General features: G+C 43.7%; 1 protein-coding gene across 9 annotated transcripts in view; it reads left to right on the forward strand.

The window, feature by feature from the left end:
• Positions 1–19918, forward strand: part of APBB2 (amyloid beta precursor protein binding family B member 2) — a 336412-nt gene extending 316494 nt beyond the window's left edge. For all 9 annotated transcript variants that reach the window (XM_045018103.1, XM_045018104.1, XM_045018109.1 and 6 more), the window contains 5 exons: positions 3974–4061; positions 10171–10254; positions 10869–10984; positions 11870–12049; positions 16226–19918. In XM_045018103.1, coding sequence (XP_044874038.1) covers positions 3974–4061; positions 10171–10254; positions 10869–10984; positions 11870–12049; positions 16226–16393 — 636 coding nt within the window. In that variant the 3' untranslated portion in view covers positions 16394–19918. The remainder of the gene's footprint in view (positions 1–3973; positions 4062–10170; positions 10255–10868; positions 10985–11869; positions 12050–16225) is intronic.
• Positions 19919–21190: the final 1272 nt, after the last annotated feature.

Raw genomic sequence — 21190 nt, forward strand, 5'->3', positions numbered from 1 at the left:
TCAGTAGGAGGATGGTGAAGCACTGGAATGGGTTACCTAGGGAGATGGTGGAATCTCCTTCCCTGGAGGTTTTTAAGGTCAGGATCGACAAAGTCCTGGCTGGGATGATTTAGTTGGGAATTGGTCTTGCTTTGAGCAGGGGGTTGGACTAGATGACCTCCTGAGGTCCCTTCCAACCCTGATGTTCTATGATTCTATGTTAGTAATTGCTATGTTGGTTCTCCGCACTACTCTCCTTTTGTCAGTGGTGCGTGTCCTCACCAGGAGCACTTCCACCAACTTAAGAAGGGCAGTGGCGGGGATAGGGGCTGAGAGCCCAGGCTCTTAGCACCTTACGCAGTCCCTGCTGTGAGCCAAGCTGCCCCTGGGTTGTTGGCTCCCTGCTGCCAGTAGCCCAACTGCACCCCTAGGCTCTCAGCTGCCCACTGCCAGGAGTCTGGCTGCCCCCTCTCCACAAGCTCCCAACAGGGAGCGCTGTGCCTGGAGTCTTGTCAGCTCCCGGGTTCCCCATAGGGAGCCAGGAGCTTCAAGGCAGATGTCAGGAGGAAAACAGGTAGATGGGTAGGTGCCCTCTACACCATGGGCTTGTGAACAGTTGATGGTTTGGGCTTTACCTTGAGACACAAGCTGGTTGCCCTGTCAGACCAGCCACCATTTTGAGAACATGTATGTGGGGGGCGGAGGGGGACAGAGAGGGCTGAAGGAGGCGGGAACTGGAGACTCAGAAAGGCTTCTAGCTCACATCCACACAAAATGGGGCACTGGAACAGAAATCAGCACAGCAGTATAGTGTAATAATAAATTGTCAAGGTCAATACTTACACGCCAAGGTTCTTTTGATAGGATCTGCCTCCTCAATCCCAGGCTGGCTTCTGGCTGGGAATCAGGCTGGCTTCCAACATGGCCACCCTCAGAGTCCTGAGTCCTGAAGAGATCCTGGCTTTCTGGGGAGAGCTCTTCACTGCGCTACTTGTGTTCTTCCTCCAGTGACTCTTGTCGCTCGTCCTCAGGAGGAGGTGGGAGAAGGGGGTGCAGCAGTGCAGGATCCACAACCTCCCTTGGCTTTATAGCAGTGTAATTGCTTAATATCCTGTCCAGCTCCTCAAAAAATAGATAGGTTATATTTCCACAGCCAGACTCTTCTTAGATCTTGGGTTGTAGTGTACAGTCTCCTGAGCTGTTTGCTCTTTATTTAGTACTAGTTGGTCCTGGTTGTGACCCCTTGTGGACAACTGACTAGCAATGTCCACCAACATATATTTATTCTGATGGCTGTCCCCAAGAGCTTGCTGCACTGCTGCTTCTCCCTAGATGACAGTGAGATCTAGGGTCTCAGCATGGCGCCAAGCAGCTGTTTGAGGCACATTGTAGAGGCTGCTGGAGAAATATTGCTGTAACACCAATATATTGGAATCCAGGAGTAAATGGTCTGATCCTGGCAGATGAGGGAGATATCTTGTCAATTTGACTCCAGAGCAGTGGCTGGGAACACAAGTAAACACACAGGTCAATCATACATGTCTGCAAAGGAGTGTGGGATAGCAGTTGGAGGACCTTCAAATCAGCAGCACTGCTGTGGGTACCCGCATGGCTCCACATTTTTATGGCTGACTTAGAACAATGCTTCCTCAGCTTTCGTCCCCTAACGCTCCTTCTCTACTTGTGCTACATTGATGACATCTTCTTCATCTGGAGCCATGGAAAAGAAACCCTTGAGGAATTCCACCATGATTTCAACAATTTCCACCCCGCCATCAACCTCAGCCTGGACCAGTCCACACAAGAGATCCACTTCCTGGACACTACAGTGCTAATAAGCGATGGTCACATAAACACCACCCTATACCGGAAACCTACTGACCGTTATACTTACCTACATGCCTCCAGCTTTCATCCAGACCACACCACACGATCCATTGTCTACAGCCAAGCTCAACAATACAATCCCATTTGCTCCAACCCCTCAGACAGAGACAAACACCTACAAGATCTCTATCAAGCGTTCTTACAACTACAATACCCACCTGCTGAAGTGAAGAAACAGATTGACAGAGCCAGAAGAGTACCCAGAAATCAACTACTACAGGACAGACCCATCAAAGAAAGTAACAGAATGCCACTAGCCGTCACCTTCAACCCCTAAACTAAAACCTCTCCAGCGCATCATAAAGGATCTACAACCTATCCTGAAGGGCAATCCATCACTCTCACAGATCTTGGGAGACAGGCCAGTCCTTGCTTACAGACAGCCTCCCAACCTGAAGCAAATACTCACCAGCAACCACAAACCACACAACAAAAACACTAACCCAGGAACCTATCCTTGCAACAAAGCCCATTGCCAACTCTGTCCACATATCTATTCAGGTGACACCATCATAGGACCTAATCAGAGGCTCGTTCACCTGCACATCTACCAATGTGATATATGCCATCATGTGCCAGAAATGTCCCTCTGCAATGTACATTGGTCAAACCAGACAGTCTCTACGTAAAAGAATAAATGGACACAAATCAGATGTCAAGAATTATAATATTCAAAAACCAGTCGGAGAACACTTCAATTTCCCTGGCCACTTGATTACAGACCTAAAAGTCGCAATGTTACAACAAAAAAACTTCAAAAACAGACTCCAATGAGAGACTGCTGAATTGGAATTAATTTGCAAAATGGATACCATTACATTAGGCTTGAATAAAGACTGGGAGTGGATGGGTCATTACACAAAGTAAAACTATTTACCCATGTTTATTCCCCCCCCCCCCCCGTTCCTCACAACTTCTTGTCAACTGCTGCAAATGGACCATTTTGATTACCACTACAAAAAGTTTTTTTCTCTCCTGCTGGTAATAGCTCACCTTAACTGATCACTCTTGTTAGCGTGTGTCTGGTAACACCCATTGTTTCATGTTGTCTGTGTGTGTGTATATATATATCTCTTCCTACTGTATTTTCCACTGCATGCATCCGATGAAGTGGGCTGTAGCCCACGAAAGCTTATGCTCAAATAAATTTGTTAGTCTCTTAAGGTGCCACAAGTACTCCTGTTCTTTTTGCGGATACAGACTAACACAGCTGCTACTCTGAAACCTGCCAAAGTAGTGTGAAGCAGCATTGTGTGTGCACTAACAATAGACCGTGTTAACCAAGTTTGCATCCAACTTGAAAGAAGACTCCAGAGTTTGTGATAAATGTGTAGTTAGTGCATTCGAAGGAACTATGTTGCTTGTACATCGGCATTTTTAGGTCAGCAAGGCAATTAAGTATGTTCTTACATGCCATTGGATGGACTTGTTCTACTGAATCAGGGCCTTATTCCTAAGCTAACCAACTCTCAGCAACAGCTCTCATTTTATTTAGCCCAGGATATGAATATTGCCTCATAAACAGAAAGCAACCTCAAAGTATAAGAATCACAAACAGAGAGAGCCAGTGTGAGAGCCATGATTTTGGAGCAGGTGTTTCTGCCTCCAGGTCCTGTGCTCAGACCACTAGACCGCTCTGTAAAAATTTAATTAAAACGGCAGTTTGTTTATTACTAAAATATAAACAAAATGTACATTACATTCCAACACAGCCAGGGTCACAATGGTAACTCTTTTCTCAGGAGGGTATATGTAAATAGGTAGATCAGAAATGTGCATGGGATGACAAGTGCCTCTTCACTTTTTATTTGTATAGATTTATTTATACTTCTTTCTATGTTGTTCCTCACTGCAGTTTTTGAACATTTAAACTGCTCATTTTCACTTCATGTATCTTTCATATCCATTTGTAGCTCTAAGTCCTGCAAAGAGAGAATTGTAAATAAACTGAAAGAAAATTAATTTTAGTATCTCTTTTGGTTATACGGACTTTGACTAATTGCAGATTCCCAGATGAGGGGTGTAATGAGAGTAAATTTATACTTAGAATTGCTACTGTACTATATCTTGGGGGTGAAAAATGCTGTTCTATTGCTGTCTTCTCCAGATTATGGCTGAACGGAAGAATGCTAAAGCTGTGGCTTGCAGCTCTTTACAAGAGCGGACTAATGTCACCCTGGATGTTCCCCTGCAAGGTACTGTATGCCAGAATTAACTTTATATTATGGTCCAGTTTTAGATACAGACCCTTAATGTTATATTTAACAAAAATCAAGCTGAAAGGAAGGTTCGCAGTGTCTTTTAGATAGCGTATCTGATGATGTTACAGCAAAATACTTTTATTGGTAATGTTGACAGTAGTGCAATTCTGCTTAGTTATGGCAACTTGCTTATTTCCTCTGGTCTTTCAAAATGTGTAAATTTCACACCTCAGTAGTGGAAATGATATGCCAGATCTGCATAAAAACAAAATCTATTCCAATTAATCAATCGGTTCAGAAGAGTTATAGCAGATCCAGACTCTTCCTGAATTTCAGCATCAACGTGAGCTTCAGAGGCTGATGAGTAGGCAAATCTTCCAGCCAACTATGTGCTGCACCCTGTAGTGTGGGGTAAAAGAAAAATGGCTTTGTGTTCCTTTCTCTTAGCTTAATGGTTGATATGTTGAAAGCAGGCCAGGAGACTTACACACAGTAACTAATGCAAGGTATATGTTTTAAATCCACTTGCCTGCACTGAATATCTCAACACACTCCTCTGTGTTGTTCATGGGTTTTTTATTTGCATCGGCTGTTCACACAGACATTGGTTTCTCCTGGCACATAGAGGGCACGTTCATAGGTATGGTTTAAAAACACAGGGCTAGATTCACAAAGGGACTCAATCTCTCCTGTTGAAGCTATTCCACTTTGTATGAAAAATGTAAATAGTCATTAGATCAGAGACAAAAAGTGGCTAAGGCCCAGGTTCCAGTCCCTGTTCCAGTGACTCTTTAAGTATTTCATACAAAGTGGAACAGTTTCAACAAGAGAAACTGAAACAGACCCACCCTAGAATACCACATAGCCCAGTAGTTAGGGTATTCACCTGGGAGGTGGGAGACTTCGGGTCAAGTCCCTTCTCCTCTGTTAGAGTGGGGATTTGAATTAGGGTCTCCCACATCCTGGGTCCGTGCTCTAACCACTGGGCTATATTAGGCAGTGAGGGGGACATGCTACTCCTGCTCTTATTTCATTGAAAAGGCACTGATCTGACTTAGGTGCCTAACTCCAGGGAGGTTCATGGCTGTGAATCCAAAGTGGAGATAAGTGCTTTCATCTGGCCTCCAGTTAGGTGCCCAACTTCCTTTGAGGGGAGGAGCTTTGTCCTGTCCCTCTCCTCAGTATTTCCTATTGGCTAGCTCAGATGGCTCTCTGCTCAGCACGCCAGCTGTTGTGAATCCTCCTCTTGGGACTTGTCTACACACTGAGTTAGTGCATGGCAAGCCAGGGTGCGAATTTAAAGCATACCAGCTTGCTGCACAGTAGAAGGCCGGGGGATGTTGCCACAGCACAGTGAAGGTCCCAGGGTGCAGCTTACCAAACTATGCTCTCAAGCAGCAGAATGATAAGCTACGCTCCAGGACATCCACTTCTGTAGCAGTGTCCAAATGGCGAGTTACTGTGCAATAAGCTGGTGCATTGTAGATAGGGTTCCCAGGCGTCCAGTTTTCGACTGGAATGTGTGATAGAAAAGGGACCCTGGCAGCTCCGGTCAGCACCACTGACCGGGCTGTTAAAAGTCTGGTCAGCAGCGCAGTGGGGCTAAGGCAGGGTCCCTACCCACCCTGGCTCTGCGCAGCTCCCAGAAGCAGCTGGCATGTCCCTAGGCACAGGGACGATCAGGGAAGCTCCATGTGCTGTCTTCACCCCCAGCATCGGCTCCACAATTCCCATTGGCTGGGAACCACAGTCAATGGGAGCTGTGCAGGCGGCGCCTGCGGCTGTAGGCACTGCACACCACGCAGAGCTGCCTGGCCCCACCTGCGCCTAGGAGCCGGACATGCTGTCCGCTTCCAGGAGCAGTACAGAGCCAGGGCAGGCAGGGAGCCTGCCTTAGCCCTGCTGCATCGCCAACCTGGAGCCGCCTAAGGTAAGTGCTGCCCGGCCAGAGCCCTCACCCCAAATTCCCTGAGTCTCCCCACACCCAAACTCCCTTCCAGAGCCCACACTCCCTCCTGCACCCAACCCCAGCCCTGAGCTCCCTCCCACACCCAAACTCCCTCCTGGAGCTTGCACCTTGACCCCCCTCCTGCACCCCAACCCTCTGCCTCAGCCCTGAGCCCCCTCCCGGAGCCTGCACCTTGCACCTCCTCCTGCACCCAAACTCCCTCCCGGAGCCCACACCCCAAACCTCCTCCCATATCTCAACCCCCTGCCCCAGCCTTGAGCCCCCTCCTGTACCCTAAGCCTCTCTGCCCCAGTCCCACCCCAGAGCCTGCAGCCCCCTCCTGCAACCTGAACCCCTAATTTCTGACCCCACCCTAGAGCCCTCACCCCCTCCTGCACTCCAACCCCCTGCCCCAGCCCAGTGAAAGTGAGTGAGTGGGAGAGAGTAAGCGACTGAGGAGGGGGGCTGGATCGAGTAGGTGGCGGAGCCTGAGAGAAGGGGTGGGGCAGGGCATTGGGGCAAGGGCAGGGCAAGGGTTTTCAGCAATGTTCCCTCTCATTTTTTTCATCCGTATGCGGAATAAATTTTGTGATGTGCACCGAGGTATGTACGAATGTGGGCCACCAGTAGAAACAAAAAACCTGGATATAATATATATTTTTTAAAAGTTACCAGAGAGATAATTACTCCAGCCAGGACAGATTAGGCATTTTAGAACTCACTACTCAAAGAATTAAATTTAAGTGTAAGAGAAATAAAAATTATGAAATGCATAGACCAGTCAAACCACTAAAATAACACTTTGAAAGAATAAAATTACAGAGAATAGATGTGCATTGCAGGAAGTACCAATAAGTAATAACAACAACAATACAAGTATGTGTTGGGAGGTGAGTGTGAAAGAGACAGTGTGAGACACAGAGTGTGTGTGTGGGGGGGACTGCTGCTGAAAGCCGTGCGCTATCTCTTTAAGACACTCACTGAAAACTCTCCTGCTCTGTCCTGAGCCCTGTTATCTCCTCTCCCCTGCTCTGCAGATGGGGTACATGGGCAGGGGGAGGGAGAGAGAGAGAGAGAGAGTGTGTGTGTGTCCATGTGAGAGATAGAGACTGTGTGAGCTAGCTGCTGGGGAAATCTCAGAACAGTGCACTGTCACTTTAAGAAAGGCACTCAGGGTACGTCTACACTACGGGATTATTCCGAATTTACATAAACCAGTTTAACAAAACAGATTGTATAAAATCGAGTGTGCGCGGCCACACTAAACACATTAAATCGATGGTGTACATCCACGGTCCGAGGCTAGCGTCGATTTCTGGAGCATTGCACTGTGGGTAGCTATTCCGTAGCTATCCCATAGTTCCCGCAGCCTCCCCCGCCCCTTTGAATTTCCGGGTTGAGATCCCAGTGCCTGATGCGGCAAAAATCATTGTCGCGGGTGGTTCTGGGTAAATGTCGTCAGTCACTCCTTCCGCTGGGAAAGCAACGGCAGACAAGCATTTCATGCCTTTTTTCCCTGGATTGCCCTGGAAGATGCCATAGCATGGCAATCATGGAGCCTGTTTCGCCTTTTGTGACTGTCACCGTATGTGTACTAGATGCCACTCACAGAGGCGATTCAGCAGCGCTACACAGCAGCATGCTTTTGCTTTTGCATGATAGCAGAGATGGTTATCAGCCATATTGTACCATCTACCATACCATAAATTGGTAATAAGATGATCGTGGCTACCAGTCCTTTTGCACTGTTCCATTTGCTGCTGTCATAAGTGCCCCTGGCTGCTCTTAGCCAGGGGCGCAAAAGCCAAAATTGGGAATGACTCCCTGAGTCAATCCCTCCTTTTTGGTATCTAAAAATAGAATCAGTCCTGCCTAGAATATGGGCAAGTGTACTAGAGAACCACTGTATCAGAGAACCAGAGAGCACAGCTGCTCTGTGTCAGATCCTGCAGAAATTATGAGCTGTATTCTATTCACAGGGGGTGCTCCTGCAACAACCCCACCTGTTGATTCTGTTCTTCCCTCAGCCTTCCTGGGCTACCGTAGCATTGTCCCCCCACTTGTGTGATGAAGTAATAAAGAATGCAGGAATAAGACACAGTGACTTGTTAGTGAGATATGAGTGGAAGGCAGCCTCCAGCTGCTATGATAGTCCAGACAGGACAGGAAGGAGTGTGTAGAAGAGGAGCCCAGCATCCCTCTGCTAGTTCAGGGGCAATTGAATCTTTTCTTTACACATGAAGGGTGGGGGCTGATGGAGCTCAGCCCCCTGTTGCTATGATGACGATGGTTATCAGCCATACTGTACCATCTACCAGAAAAAATTAGGACCAGGCGCCCTTGATCGACCTAACAGATGCTAGTCAGCATGGTTACCAGTCCTTTTGCACTGCCCCATGTGCCAATAGGCTGATGATGAGGACGGGTACCAGTCATTTTGTACCATCAGCCATCCATAGCGTGGGGGGAGCAAGGATGTTGGTGTTGAGTGCTGCACCATCGCGTCTATCTGCAGCATTCAGTAAAGATAGGGTGACATGTAAAAGAGTCAAGAGAGGATTGTTTTCCCTTTCACTTCTGCGGGTGGGGGGGCGGTGCGTAAATTGCCTAGCTATGCCCTGACCCACCGCGGACACTGTTTTTGACCCTAGAAGCATTTGGAGCTCAGCCAAGAATGCAAATGCTTTTCAGAGACTGCAGGAACTGTGGAATAGCTTGAGTCCTCCAGTCCATGAGCGTCCATTTGATTCTTTGGCTTTCCGTTACGCTTGTCACGCAGCAGTGCGCTGAGTCCCTGCTATGGCGTCTGTCTGGAGATATTTAAAAAATGATTTTGAATTTCGTCTTCTGTAACGGAGTGCTGATAGAACAGATTTGCCTGCCCTTACAGCGATCACGTCCGCATCGTCCATGCGGGAGCTCTTTCTTTCTTTTGATTTTTAACTGCATCACCACCCGTGCTGATCGGAGCTCCACGCTGGGCAAACAGGAAATATTCAAAAGTTCGCGGGGCTTTTCCTGTCTACCTGGCCACTGCATCCGAGTTCAGATTGCTGTCCAGAGCGGTCAGTGGTGCACTGTGGGATACCGCCCGGAGGCCAATACCGTCGATCTGCGGCCACACTAACCCCAATCCGATATGGTAATACCGATATTAGCGCTACTCCTCTCGTTAGGGAGGAGTACAGAAACCGGTTTAAAGAGCCCTTTATACCGATATAAAGGGCCTCTTAGTGTGGACGGGTGTGGCGTTAAATCGGTTTTACGCTCCTAAAACCGGTTTAAACGCGTAGTGTAGACCAGGCTTTAGTCACTCACCATTCAGACCTCAGACTACAGCAGCTCGGGGCCTCTTGAACCAGGCTGTCCCCTCTGCCCAGCTCTGCAGAGGGGCTGGGGCCGGGACACGCTGACATCAGCACCCTCTGCCCTCCACCCCCGCTCTGCACAGCCAGCAGGAGGGTCCCGGGAGCAGCTGCAGGACGAGCAACATGGGGTAGGGCACCCTAACACATGCTGCTAGTTGTGCACGGCCCTTGGATCTCTCTTGCACAGCCCCCCAAGCATGCAGCTTAGAGGGAACACAGGTGTTCGGTTTTGTGCAGTTAGAAAGTTGGCTGTCCTAGTGGTAGATTCATACCCTGGCTTGCTGCGCATTAACTTGCCGTGTAGATAACCCCTCAATCTCCTCACTTTCCCCATGCATTGTCTAGGTAGCCTAGGCACCTAACTCAGGGCTACGGGCTCTACTGGGTGGTAGGTCACCCAAAGTTAGGTATTGCCACACTGAGCCAACGTCCCCTTTGTGGATCTAGCCCTTAGAGTCCAAATTTTACATGACTGTGCTGGGTATGAGACCAGCCCTGTATATATGCTCATACCTTAGAGAATGGTTTGAACACAATCCTATTTTTAGTTTTACATGAATTGGAAGTTGTATCATCTTCCTCCTTAATTCCCCTGGAAATCACTTAACATCTTCGTGTATGAGCTAGAGGGAATGCAGAGCTATTTTAATCAAGACAGTATTTTCAGAGTAAAATTACTTGGTAAGCTATTTCTTCTGTCAGTGCAATAAAGATGTATTTTACTTGCTTGTGAATGTTGATCAACAGCCGTTGGGTTTTTTCTTTTTTTTTTTTTGTTCCCATGCAGTAGATTTCCCAACACCAAAGACCGAGCTGGTACAGAAGTTCCACGTCCAGTACTTGGGCATGTTACCTGTAGTTAAACCAGTGGGTATGTAACACCATTGTTCCTAACTGATGCCAGAAGGGACTTGCATAAAATCTAAAAAGGCTAGATTCTGGCTACACATGCAGTGGTAAAGAAAAGTGCAAGGAGCAACAACGCTCTTTACTTGTGTTCCTGATGCACAGGGGTCAGCACTAAGCCTCCAAACAGGAAGAGAATGGGGCTGTCCAGTGCTCATGGCCTCACTCAGGCTTGTGCTTCCTCAGCCAGAATGTTTTGGGAAGGCGGCTGAGACAAAGCCCTTTGCAGCGCCCTCTCCCAACATGCGCAGTGACAATTAAAAAGTCAGAAGGGAGTTGTAAGTGCATCGGACTGGAGTGAGGTGCTACCTGAACAAGCTGCCGTCCCAGTGTTTTAAGCCTCCTAGGAGAAAACTGGCAACTACTTTTGTTTTTATAAAGTGACAAAAAAATAAAGGATAGCAGGCGCTAGTCATTTTTTTTTTTCTTAAGCCCCTGCCATCAGAATTTCTTTAGCTAAGAAATCTAAGGCAACTTCTTTTCTGTGCTTCCAGGTGAAAATAATAGGTTTTTCTAGTTTTTTAATGTATTTATTTTATACATTTTTTTAATCCCATTCTCCCTCCCTCTACATTTTAGGTATGGATACGCTGAACAGTGCCATAGAAAACCTCATGGCTTCCTCTAGCAAAGAGGAGTGGATGCCAGTTACCATGAATGTTGCTGATGCTACTGTGACGGTCATCAATGAAAGAGTAAGTTAGGAATAGATCAATGTAATAGTTTTAATAGTGCAATCTCAGAAAGCTAGAAAGACCCGATCTGTAATAGAATTTTTGTTTGGACTAGAGTATATTCTTTTGTTTCACTTGCCATTTCCCTCCAGTACTGTAAGCTGCGCACAACAGGACCATTTACTAGAGATTGAGATTTAAAAAAAAATCTTACAATTCATCTTCTGCTTTTCTGTTAAAGCACAGCATATCAAGGTTCTTACCAGTCACTTTCCTTAGGCTCAGTTTTATTTGCCCCTTCAAAACATGTCCTTAGAAATAATTGTAAATGTTTATGAGGTATAAAAAAATAAGTATCAGCATTATCTTTTCCTGGGGTTTTTGAGACCCAAATACTGCAAGCCTAAACCCTGGGCCAAGAGTCCTGAATGCTAAGATTTGCTCTGTCCTCCTCTGCAATTTAGCAAGGACAAGGAATCTTTCAGTCTCCGTTTTGTGCTGCTGCTTTATACAAAGCATTTTCCCAGGAGACCAGTAGAGTGACACTTTCAAGAAATAGGTCTGTTTCATTGCTGCTATGTCCCTGGGGTAAAATCCCCATTCAACATGGATAAGTAGTTGTTGTTTGTTTTTTATGACTTACCACAGTCTTGTCTTTTTTAAACTGAAATAACCTAAAATCTGTGGTGTGCCCAATACCAACTGCTTTGGTCTCTCTTCTTCCTGTATTTTAGAAGGGTTAATTGAGTTCAGCGCATAGCACATTGCTAATGCTGTACAGATAAATAATAAGAGTTCAGCACTACTGCTACAGTTTCACCAGGGATTTTAGAAAAAGAAATGAAATGTATCAAACAGTTGTATTGAATACATTGTAGTAATGAGCGATCATTGCTTCGTAACCAGAATGAAGAACAAATCATGGTGGAATGTCGTGTTCGGTTCCTGTCCTTTATGGGAGTGGGCAAGGATGCCCATACATTTGCCTTCATTATGGATACAGGGAACCAGCATTTTGAATCCCATGTTTTTTGGTGTGAACCAAATGCAGGCAATGTATCAGAAGCTGTTCAGGCTGCGTGTATGGTAAGTGATCTTTTTCAAAGTGAATTGTAGTACTTAGCTCTTTCACTAACTCGATAAATAGTAATAATTCTAAATTTACAATGATATTAAATCCCTATAATATTTAAAGAACTGTAAAAACTGGTATCTTTAATGCAAAATAAATCTTTGAGAATTTAAATAATGCTCCTATCCCAACCTTACCTATTTGGGGGAAAGTGATTATGAAATGATAGATTTCATGATTTTAGGGATAGGACGGCGTGAGAGCAGCAGAATAAGGATAATGGACTTCAAAATGGCAGACTATAACAAACTCAGAACTCGTAGGTGAGGTCCCATGGGAGGAAAGTCTAAGGGAAAAAGCAGTTCAGGAGAGCAGTTTCTCAAAGACACAATATTAAAGGCACAACAATAAACTATCTTGGTGTAAAGGAAAGATGGGAAGAATAGTAAGAGGACAACACAGCTCCATCGGGAGCTCTTTAATTACCTGAAAATCAAAAAGGAATCCTCCAAAACGTGAAAACATGAACAAATTGCTAAAGATGAATTCAAAAGAACAGCACAAGCATGTAGGGACAAAGTCAGAAAAGCTAAGGCACAAAATGAGTTACACCTCGCAACAGCCTTAAAAGGGCAATAAGAAGTTGTTCAACAAATCCATTAGGAGCAAGAGAAGATGAAGAAATGTGTAGATCCACAACTTAACGGGGAATGAGAGCTGATGACGAGCAAGAACGCTGTGGTGTTTAATGCCTATTTTGCCTCAGGCTTCTCTAAAAGGAAGTTGTGACTGGATGCATAATATTAACAATTAATATTAACCAAAAGGGAGAAGGAGTGCAACACAAATAGGGAAAGGACAGGTTAATGAATATTTACATCAGTTAGATGTATTCAGGTCAGCTGGGTTTGATGAAATTCATCCTAGGATACTTAAGGAACTAACTGAAGCATTCTTGGAACCACTAGGAGTTATCTTCAAGAACTCATGGAGGACAGGCGTGAGGTCCCAGAGGACTGGAGAAGGGCAAACATAGCACCTATCTTTTAAAAGGGGGAATAAAGGAGAACCCAGAAAGTATAGATTAGTCAAGCTAACTTTGATACCTGGAAAGATACTGGAACCAATTATTAAACAATCAATCTGTAAGCTCCTAGAGCAGCGGTTCTCAACCAGGGAGGGAAACTGCTAACAGGTGTCCCTGCCAGCAGCTTCCCGCCAGTAACTCTGATTGGCTCCCCCTCTTACAGGGAGGAGGGAGGCAGAGAAAAAACTGCAGGCAGCCACCAAGACATGTTTGGACTAGTCCTGAGCCCAGAGGTATGACTCATGCCCAGGATCTTAAAAACACAATAGGTCTTGCAGCTCTGGACAGAGCCTACCCTACACCAAGCCCAGGTTTTAACAAGGTGATAACAGGACTAACCCTTTGAACAGGGCAGTGGTCCCACTTAGCATAAGTGGCCATCCCTTTGAGAAGGGCAATGGCTTTTGTTAAACAACTTAAGGGGCCCTCCCTTTGAGAAGGGCAGAGGCCCTGGTAAACAACTTAACAGCCAGGGAGGGGCGGCCACAGAGGAGAACAAGAACAAAATGGAGTAAGGGGACAGCTATAAGAACAAAATGGAGCTGTAACAGACAACAGGTTTCAGGGGGTCTGCCAAACGGGGCCCATGTTAGACTCACTGGGGCCCTGGGCTGAAACCCCGCTGCCCCACAGGGGGCTGGCCTACAGGAGCCTTGCTGCCCATTGGTGCTGAAGCCAATGCCTGAGCAACAGAGCTTTGCAGGGTCCCCTGTGGCATGGGGCCACAGGCAGTCTCCCTGCTTGGTACCCCTAATGCCAGCCCTGGCTTTTATATACAGAAAAACAGTTGTGATACAGGTGGGTCATGGAATTTTTTTTGGAGGGGGGGGGAAGGGGGCTCAGAAAGAAATAGGTTGAGAACTTCTGATAGATTTGTCAAGAACACGTCATGCCAAACACGTTGACCGGGTTACTGGCCTAGTGAATGGGGGAAGCAGTAGATGTGAAACATCTTGATTTTTAGTAAGTCCCACATGACATTCTCATAAGCCATCCATGGAAATGTGGTCTCGATGGAATTACTATAACATGGGTGCTTACCTGGTTGCAGACCATACTCAAAGAGTAGTTATTAATGGCTCACTGTCAAACTGGGAAAACATACCTAGCGGGATCCCAGAGGGGCCTGTCCTGGGTCCATTACTATTTAATATTTTCATTGATGATTTGGATATTGGAGTGGAGCAGTTGCAAGCACTTTGGAGGGGACAGAATTCAAATTCAGAATTGGTCTGGAATCAACAAAATGAAATTCAATAAAGACAAATGGAAAGTACTGCACATAGGAAGGGAAAACGCAAAAATACCAAATGGGGAATAACTGGCTAGGTTGTAGTACTGCTGATGAGGATCTGGGGGTTATTGGAGATCACAAATTGAATATGAGCTAACAATGTGATGCAGTTGCAAAGAGAGGCTAATATTCTGGGGTATATTAAAAGGAGAGTTATCTGTAAGACCCAGGAGGTAACTGTCTTGGTCTAATTGGCACTGGTGAGGACTCAGATGGAGTACTGTGTCCAGTCCTGGGTACCACTCTGTCAGAACAATGTGAACACATTGGAGAGAGTTCAGAAGAAAGCAACAAAAAATGGTGTGAGGAAAGGCTAAGAAAACTGGGCATGTCTACTCTTGAGAAATGCAGACTGAGGAGGAACCTGATATGTCTTCAGATACATTAAAATGTGTTATAAAGAGAATTGTGATCAATTGTTCTCCATGTCCACAGAGGTGGGACAAGAAATAATGGGCTTCACCTGCAGCGAGGGAGATTTAGTTTAAATATTAGTAAAATCTTTAAATATAAGGATAGTTAAGCACTGAAATAGGTTATCAGGGTGGTTGTGGAATCCCCGTCAATAGAGGTTTTTAAGAACATGTTAGACTTACCCCTGTCTGGGATGGTCTTAGGTGTACTTGGTCCTGCCTCAGCACAAGGGGCTGAAGTAGATGACTTCTTGAGGTCCCACCCAGTCCTACATTTTTATGATTCTACCGCCTACCCCTTTCTGTGTCTATAATGTGATGAAGGGCCCTTTTATTCTCATTACATGATAATTTAACACTGAGCAGTTTGACATATATTTTACAAATATGGATAAACTATAGGCCTGTATGCAAATATGCCATTCAATAATTGGAGTAAATTTTCAAATTATACACGTAAATTGACCCATGAGATGCTTTCATTCACTTCTAATATCAGATCCTGAAATTTCCGCAATATATGCTCCTTTAAAATAAGTAAGTTTGATTCCTGTATTGAAGAATTTTAGATCAGAGATAAGGACTTCGTAGCACATTTTGAAAAACAAAAACAGCAAGAAAAAAAGAAGGCAAGAAAATTATTAATAATTATTTATGTTATGCTAGGGCCGAGAAGCTCCATTCATAGACCAGAACCCTATTGTCCCACGTGCACAAACCCAGAATAGGCGTTCCCAGCCCCAAAGAACTCGTACACAATATTACTAAGATTGTATGTGCATTTGGGATGTGTCTGAGGGGCTGAAATATTTATTCTGATCACTGGGCCAGGGCCAATGCTTCTAAAAGTTTCAGTCTGCCAGGGTGTTCCTAGGCCTGGAAAGTGTTCTGTCATCAGACTGTTAAAATCATTTAATTCTTACTTTATTTTGGTTTTCCCCTCCATTTCACTTCCAATGTGAGTCTAACAGCCAATGCGGCATAAAGTGCTGAAGTTAGAGATTAATGTTTTATCCCATTTTCAAGATGCACTTTGGGGTTTTGGAGGCAACACAGCTAAAGCTCCAACAGTTTCCAAGGGCTTGGCTGTTGCAGATGTGTCCAGGTTAGTGTCTGGGGGGGAACTAAATAATAAGACTGTGGGGGAGTTTCAGCTTTTCACACATATCAGTGTAATTCAGCATTTGTTTCTAGTCTGTTCTTGAAATAGCTTTTAAAATAGTCACTGATCCCTTAATTTAGCAGTGGGTTTTTTGGCACCAGCCCTGAATGAATGAATCTAGCAAGTTCAATGGCAGAGTTTGCCTGTAATGTATAAAAAGTACTGAATTTAAGATTCTGACATGAACCTATTGAAGTGCACTAATGATTGTGGAACACATTTGCTTTGTTGCAGTTACGGTATCAGAAGTGCTTGGTAGCCAGACCTCCTTCACAGAAAGTTCGACCACCCCCTCCTCCTGCAGACTCGATGACCAGAAGAGTCACAACTAATGTCAAACGCGGAGTCTTGTCCCTTATTGACACTTTAAAACAGAAACGCCCTGTTTCTGAGATGCCATAGCTGCCCAAGGGAAAGGATTCTTGTAACACTTAATTGAAGATACAGTAGCTACGCTAAAGAAAATGAACTGATGATGTTCAACCTTCCATTTTAAATTGCTGATGCTTTGTCTTCACAGAATTTATCCTTATCAAAACAATGTTAGACAAGCATGTTCTCTCGTTCTTGCCATCATCATGTGATATGAAAAGACGCATGAATAATTTTTTTTGCTGTCAATGAGTTACATCATGAGCAGTGGAAGGTCTATTTCTGATTGTAAATATTCTGAACATTACCTAAATTCACACCCAAAAAGAATATGGCCACGTCCCTCCTAGTGAACTAATATTAAAGTCCTTGGAGTGATTGATGCCTGAATTATAGTTCACCATCTTCTTGAGCTGGATTTGTCACAAGCAACCCTTAAATCCTACAGCACTTTGCCCTGTTTTCAACACTGGAGTAGGTACCACGTATTAGTTACCATTAAATTACTGTAGTATAAATACCAAGTTTTATTTTTTCAAAGCTGCACCTGTTAGTTTTTAAAAGCGCGTTGGCATTGGTTTAGGAACCACTTTACAATTTTGCCTGACACGCTTTTGAACCATGGTCACCATATTTCATTTACTGTTTATATATTATGATTTGGAGAAGAAAAGCTTTGAGTAATTCAGAGCAGGATGCATCAGCTTTAGCCTTTTGCCCTAAAATAGAGAACTGCATTGGGGGGCTGTTAAATCTATTCTCCAAAATCCTACAGGGTGCAACAAAAATAGGATTTATTTAACTGTGGGCTCCTACCATCTATAATTAAGAGAGGGACCTACTCAGAACTGTTAAATATGGCACAAACTAGAAAGCTACACATTTTCCCTGTATTACTCCTTGTGAGTGCAAACTTTCAATTGAAGGCCCGATCCCAGTTCTTTCATTTGGAGTTTGGTGTTGAGTTAATATTTACATGAGATGCAAAAGGACTATCACGTTTTTGTTGTGCAGACCTGTTCTCATTTATACCATGATGAAGTTTCATTTTACTTTAATGCCCTTTCTGTAGCAGCTCTCAACAAAGGAATGATACAGCTGTTCTCTGATATGATGGAGCTGCATGTGGGGTAACCCGATTTCAGTGCTTTTGCTCCAAAAGCTCCAGCTAGCTGTAAATTCCTTGGAAGCAAACTATGCAGTATTGCCCCTTACAAGCGTACATTGTGCTAACCTTTGAATGCACTTATATGCTTCGCTTTTTCTTTGTTTTTTCCCCTTGCCCTCTGTCTTATTACAACTGCAGGTTGGTACATACAATAGAAATGGAACAATGCAGATGTTTTTACCAGTGTTAAAATTTTACTGCCTCCATTTTAGACGTCTACTCGGAAGCTGAACCATCTGGGTATGCTGACACTGTACTTCTAAAGGGACATTGTCAAGGTAGCTAGGCCCAGAATTTTGACCTGCTTTCTCTCACTAGGGGCTTCTGTTTTAAATGAATGGTTGCATATTTTCTTTTTTTTTTTAAATTTTTCGCAGTTGCTACCCATGAGCTGCCCCAGTAACAAACAAATCAGGCTGTGGATGCAAGGGCCAAAGCAATGATGATCAAAAGCTTTCAGCTTTGAGTTTGTAAAGGAATTCTGGACAGCTGTAACAAAAATTAAAATGAACTGGCAAATGAAGGGCTGATGCTCTGCTGGTGTAAAGAGATGCAGCTCCATGGACACCAGCTGCGCAGCCAGTGCCCTGAAATCCTCTGTTGTGCTACAGTACCTAACAGGAACCTACAATGGGGCTCTGACCTGGCTGAGGCCTCTAAGCACTACTGTAATATAGAGAATAATACAACCCACTAGCATACACTCAGCTAAAACACTTGCCTGTGGTCCCAATTCAGCAAGGTATTTAAGCATGTGCCTGATTTTTTAAACCCATGTTTAAAATTACCAAATGCTTAAGTCCCAACACAGCAAGGTATTTATGAACCTAAACCCTGTTCAGAGAACCAGGCTACAAGAAGAAACTTGCATTCACATTCACTCCATTGTCTCTCTGGGTTCCAGTAGTGGTAATCTCAGTGGTTTCCACTGGGAACTGGGCTGACACCATTTTTTCCCCACAGTGGTTATCAGCAGCCATCAGATGGTAACCCCACCTAGCCACCATCACCCTGGATCATATTAAAATCACTGACCTAGAGACGTAAGATGCCATATTCATTATCACTCCCCAGACTCAGCCAGTTATCTGTTTGATTTTTAATTACAGCAAATACCTTGACAGTGTCCTTTTAAAGTTCCAGTTTGAAACTTTCCCAGGATTCAGATTTGCAATGAGTTTTAAATAGTCTAAATACATTCCATAGGAGATCCACTGCATCTGTGTGATGCTGCTGCCCCATGATGGCAGACCAGGACCTCCCTTTGTAATTAAACAGTCATGTTACAAAGCTGTTGTTTTTATTCACTACTTGGTGTGGTTCGGTTTCCTGTTGTCAGGACCATGAGTACTTAGCTTGCTTTCGGCAGCAAAGCACATAAAGAGAGTGAGGGATGCAGTTGCAGTAGGTATTGAAAAGACAATGGATAGGAATGTATTGAAAAGTCACAGATCATCTGCGGATATTTTGTTTTTTAAATACTTTTGCTTATTTTACCAAAATACTGATTAAGACTTTGATTCTGCAAACACTTGGGTATGTGCTTTATAAGCACATTAGTCTCACTGACTTCAACAGGATGACTCATGCTCTTACAGGTTATGCACATACCCAAGTGTTTGCAGGATCAAGGCCTAATTTTGTAAAACCAATTATATTAAAACACTATGTTGACTTACGTTCTGCCCTGGCCAAAAATTATGGCTGGTGCATGCATGAGAGCAAATGCCATTGTTTTACCCAATGTTGTAGTGACACTTCAGTTACCTATGCATTCTTTGTATCTAGTGATTCTGTAAGTAGGCACACACTATGCCTTGTATGTCTCATGTCATTTTGAATTAACCTGTTAAATACAGCTTAAAATATTTTTATTTTATTTATTCTATTTTTACTGAACTAGCCTGCATTCTGATGTTGATGTACTATCTTTACTGGACATAATCTCACAACATATCCAGTGCTAAGTAATCTCCGTGTACTATAGGTTGCCTAAAAAGGTGGGTTTTGTAATTATTTGTAGTCACATTTTTATTGGAGTATGTAGAAGAAATGGCAAAACAATGTGTAAAGCTAATTTCTCTTATTTTATAAATGCAAGTGGTAAGTTAGAGGCAGATATCCCAGGCCACCTGATTAATATGCTCCATTGCAGAAGCAAGGAGATTTATAGCCACAGCCCATGTCTATAGTTTAAAGCCTTTCCTTTGAGTTGCTGCAATTTTTAGTTTTTATTTAAACCACTTATGATTTCATTTGGAAAAAAAAAAAGGTGTTGTAAGGATATAAGAACCACCTGCAGATTGCATGAAAGGACATTGATCCCACTTCCTGTATAATGAGTTCTTAGTGATAAACTTTGTGTAAAGAGCTACCTGTACCTTTTCCCCAAAAAAAAAAAAAGTCCTTCCTTAGATTTGCAGGATATAAAGCTATGGAATAACTAAGACTGTTTTGTGTCATTTACTAAGATTTCTAAATCCCTTTTCTTTTAATTTTATCAAACATGTCATAAAGCAATGAAGCAGGGATATAAAACTGTTAATAAATCATGTGAAAACAGCTGTTTTTACTTTCATAGCTGATACTGGCTCAGCCTTTACAGCTTTAACATTAATGCTGTTACTTCTATCTGTGCAGGCTTAGTTATTTTAATATATTGCTAAAAACCTGTGCTGTACAGTCACCAAACAAAGGTTTGATTTAGCTTAGTATTTGCAAAAGAGAAAGGGAAAACGCAGCTTATCAGTCAGAGCTCAGTGTTATATAAAGCAGCTGGTTGACACTGAAAATAACTTTTTTTTTTTTTTTTTGCTGTTGACCACTTTTCCACATTTAAATGTAATCTGTCGTGAGAATAAATTTAGATGCATAAAATGCTTGACTTACTTGTCACTAGTCCATAAAGTTTGGAAAGTAGTTCATTTCTTGGGACAGAACCTTGGTGGGGGGAGGAGAAAGTCTCCCTGTATTTATTAATGTAATTAATGTATTTTCTGAATTATTCAGTGGTAAATGTTAAACCAGAATTAAGGAAAAGGTGATACTATTATTTGCCCTAATGCACAGCTTGAAATATAAATTGCTTTTAAGTCCTAGAAAGGATATTTTTAACAGGCGGAGGAGTAAGAGGAAGTCAGATTTGTCTGTTTTAAAGCTTACAAGTAAAAGGCTATATAACTTTTTACTTGTATGTTGTTGGTGCTATATAGCCTTTTACTTGTATGTTGTTGGTGCAATTCTGGGTCAATCTGGGAATACCTAAAATTTGCCACCAGCTGATGGCAAAAGTGATTTGTGAACCAAGTTGTTCTCTAGCATCATATTTATCACTGCTGGCTCTTGGACGATCTGGTCAGAGAGACTGGACCAGCCCTGGAGATCTAGTCTTAGATGGGATGAGACCCAGTGGTGGGACAGCAGATGGAAACTTGCACCACTGTGATGTACCACGTATGTGAACAGAACTTCCACTTCCAGAGCTGTCTACTGGCACCTTTTAATGAGCACACGATTTTTATTTTTAAAAGAGACTGTTTATACTTAATTGTTATAACATCCACTGGGCATTATTAAAAATTATAAGATTTTAAAACCCACTCTTTTTGCCTTCCCTTTCCCAACTACAGAATCTCACACCCCTGCTACCTACATTGAGC

Source organism: Mauremys mutica, chromosome 5 (assembly GCF_020497125.1).
Source record: "Mauremys mutica isolate MM-2020 ecotype Southern chromosome 5, ASM2049712v1, whole genome shotgun sequence".
NCBI lineage: Eukaryota > Metazoa > Chordata > Testudines > Geoemydidae > Mauremys > Mauremys mutica.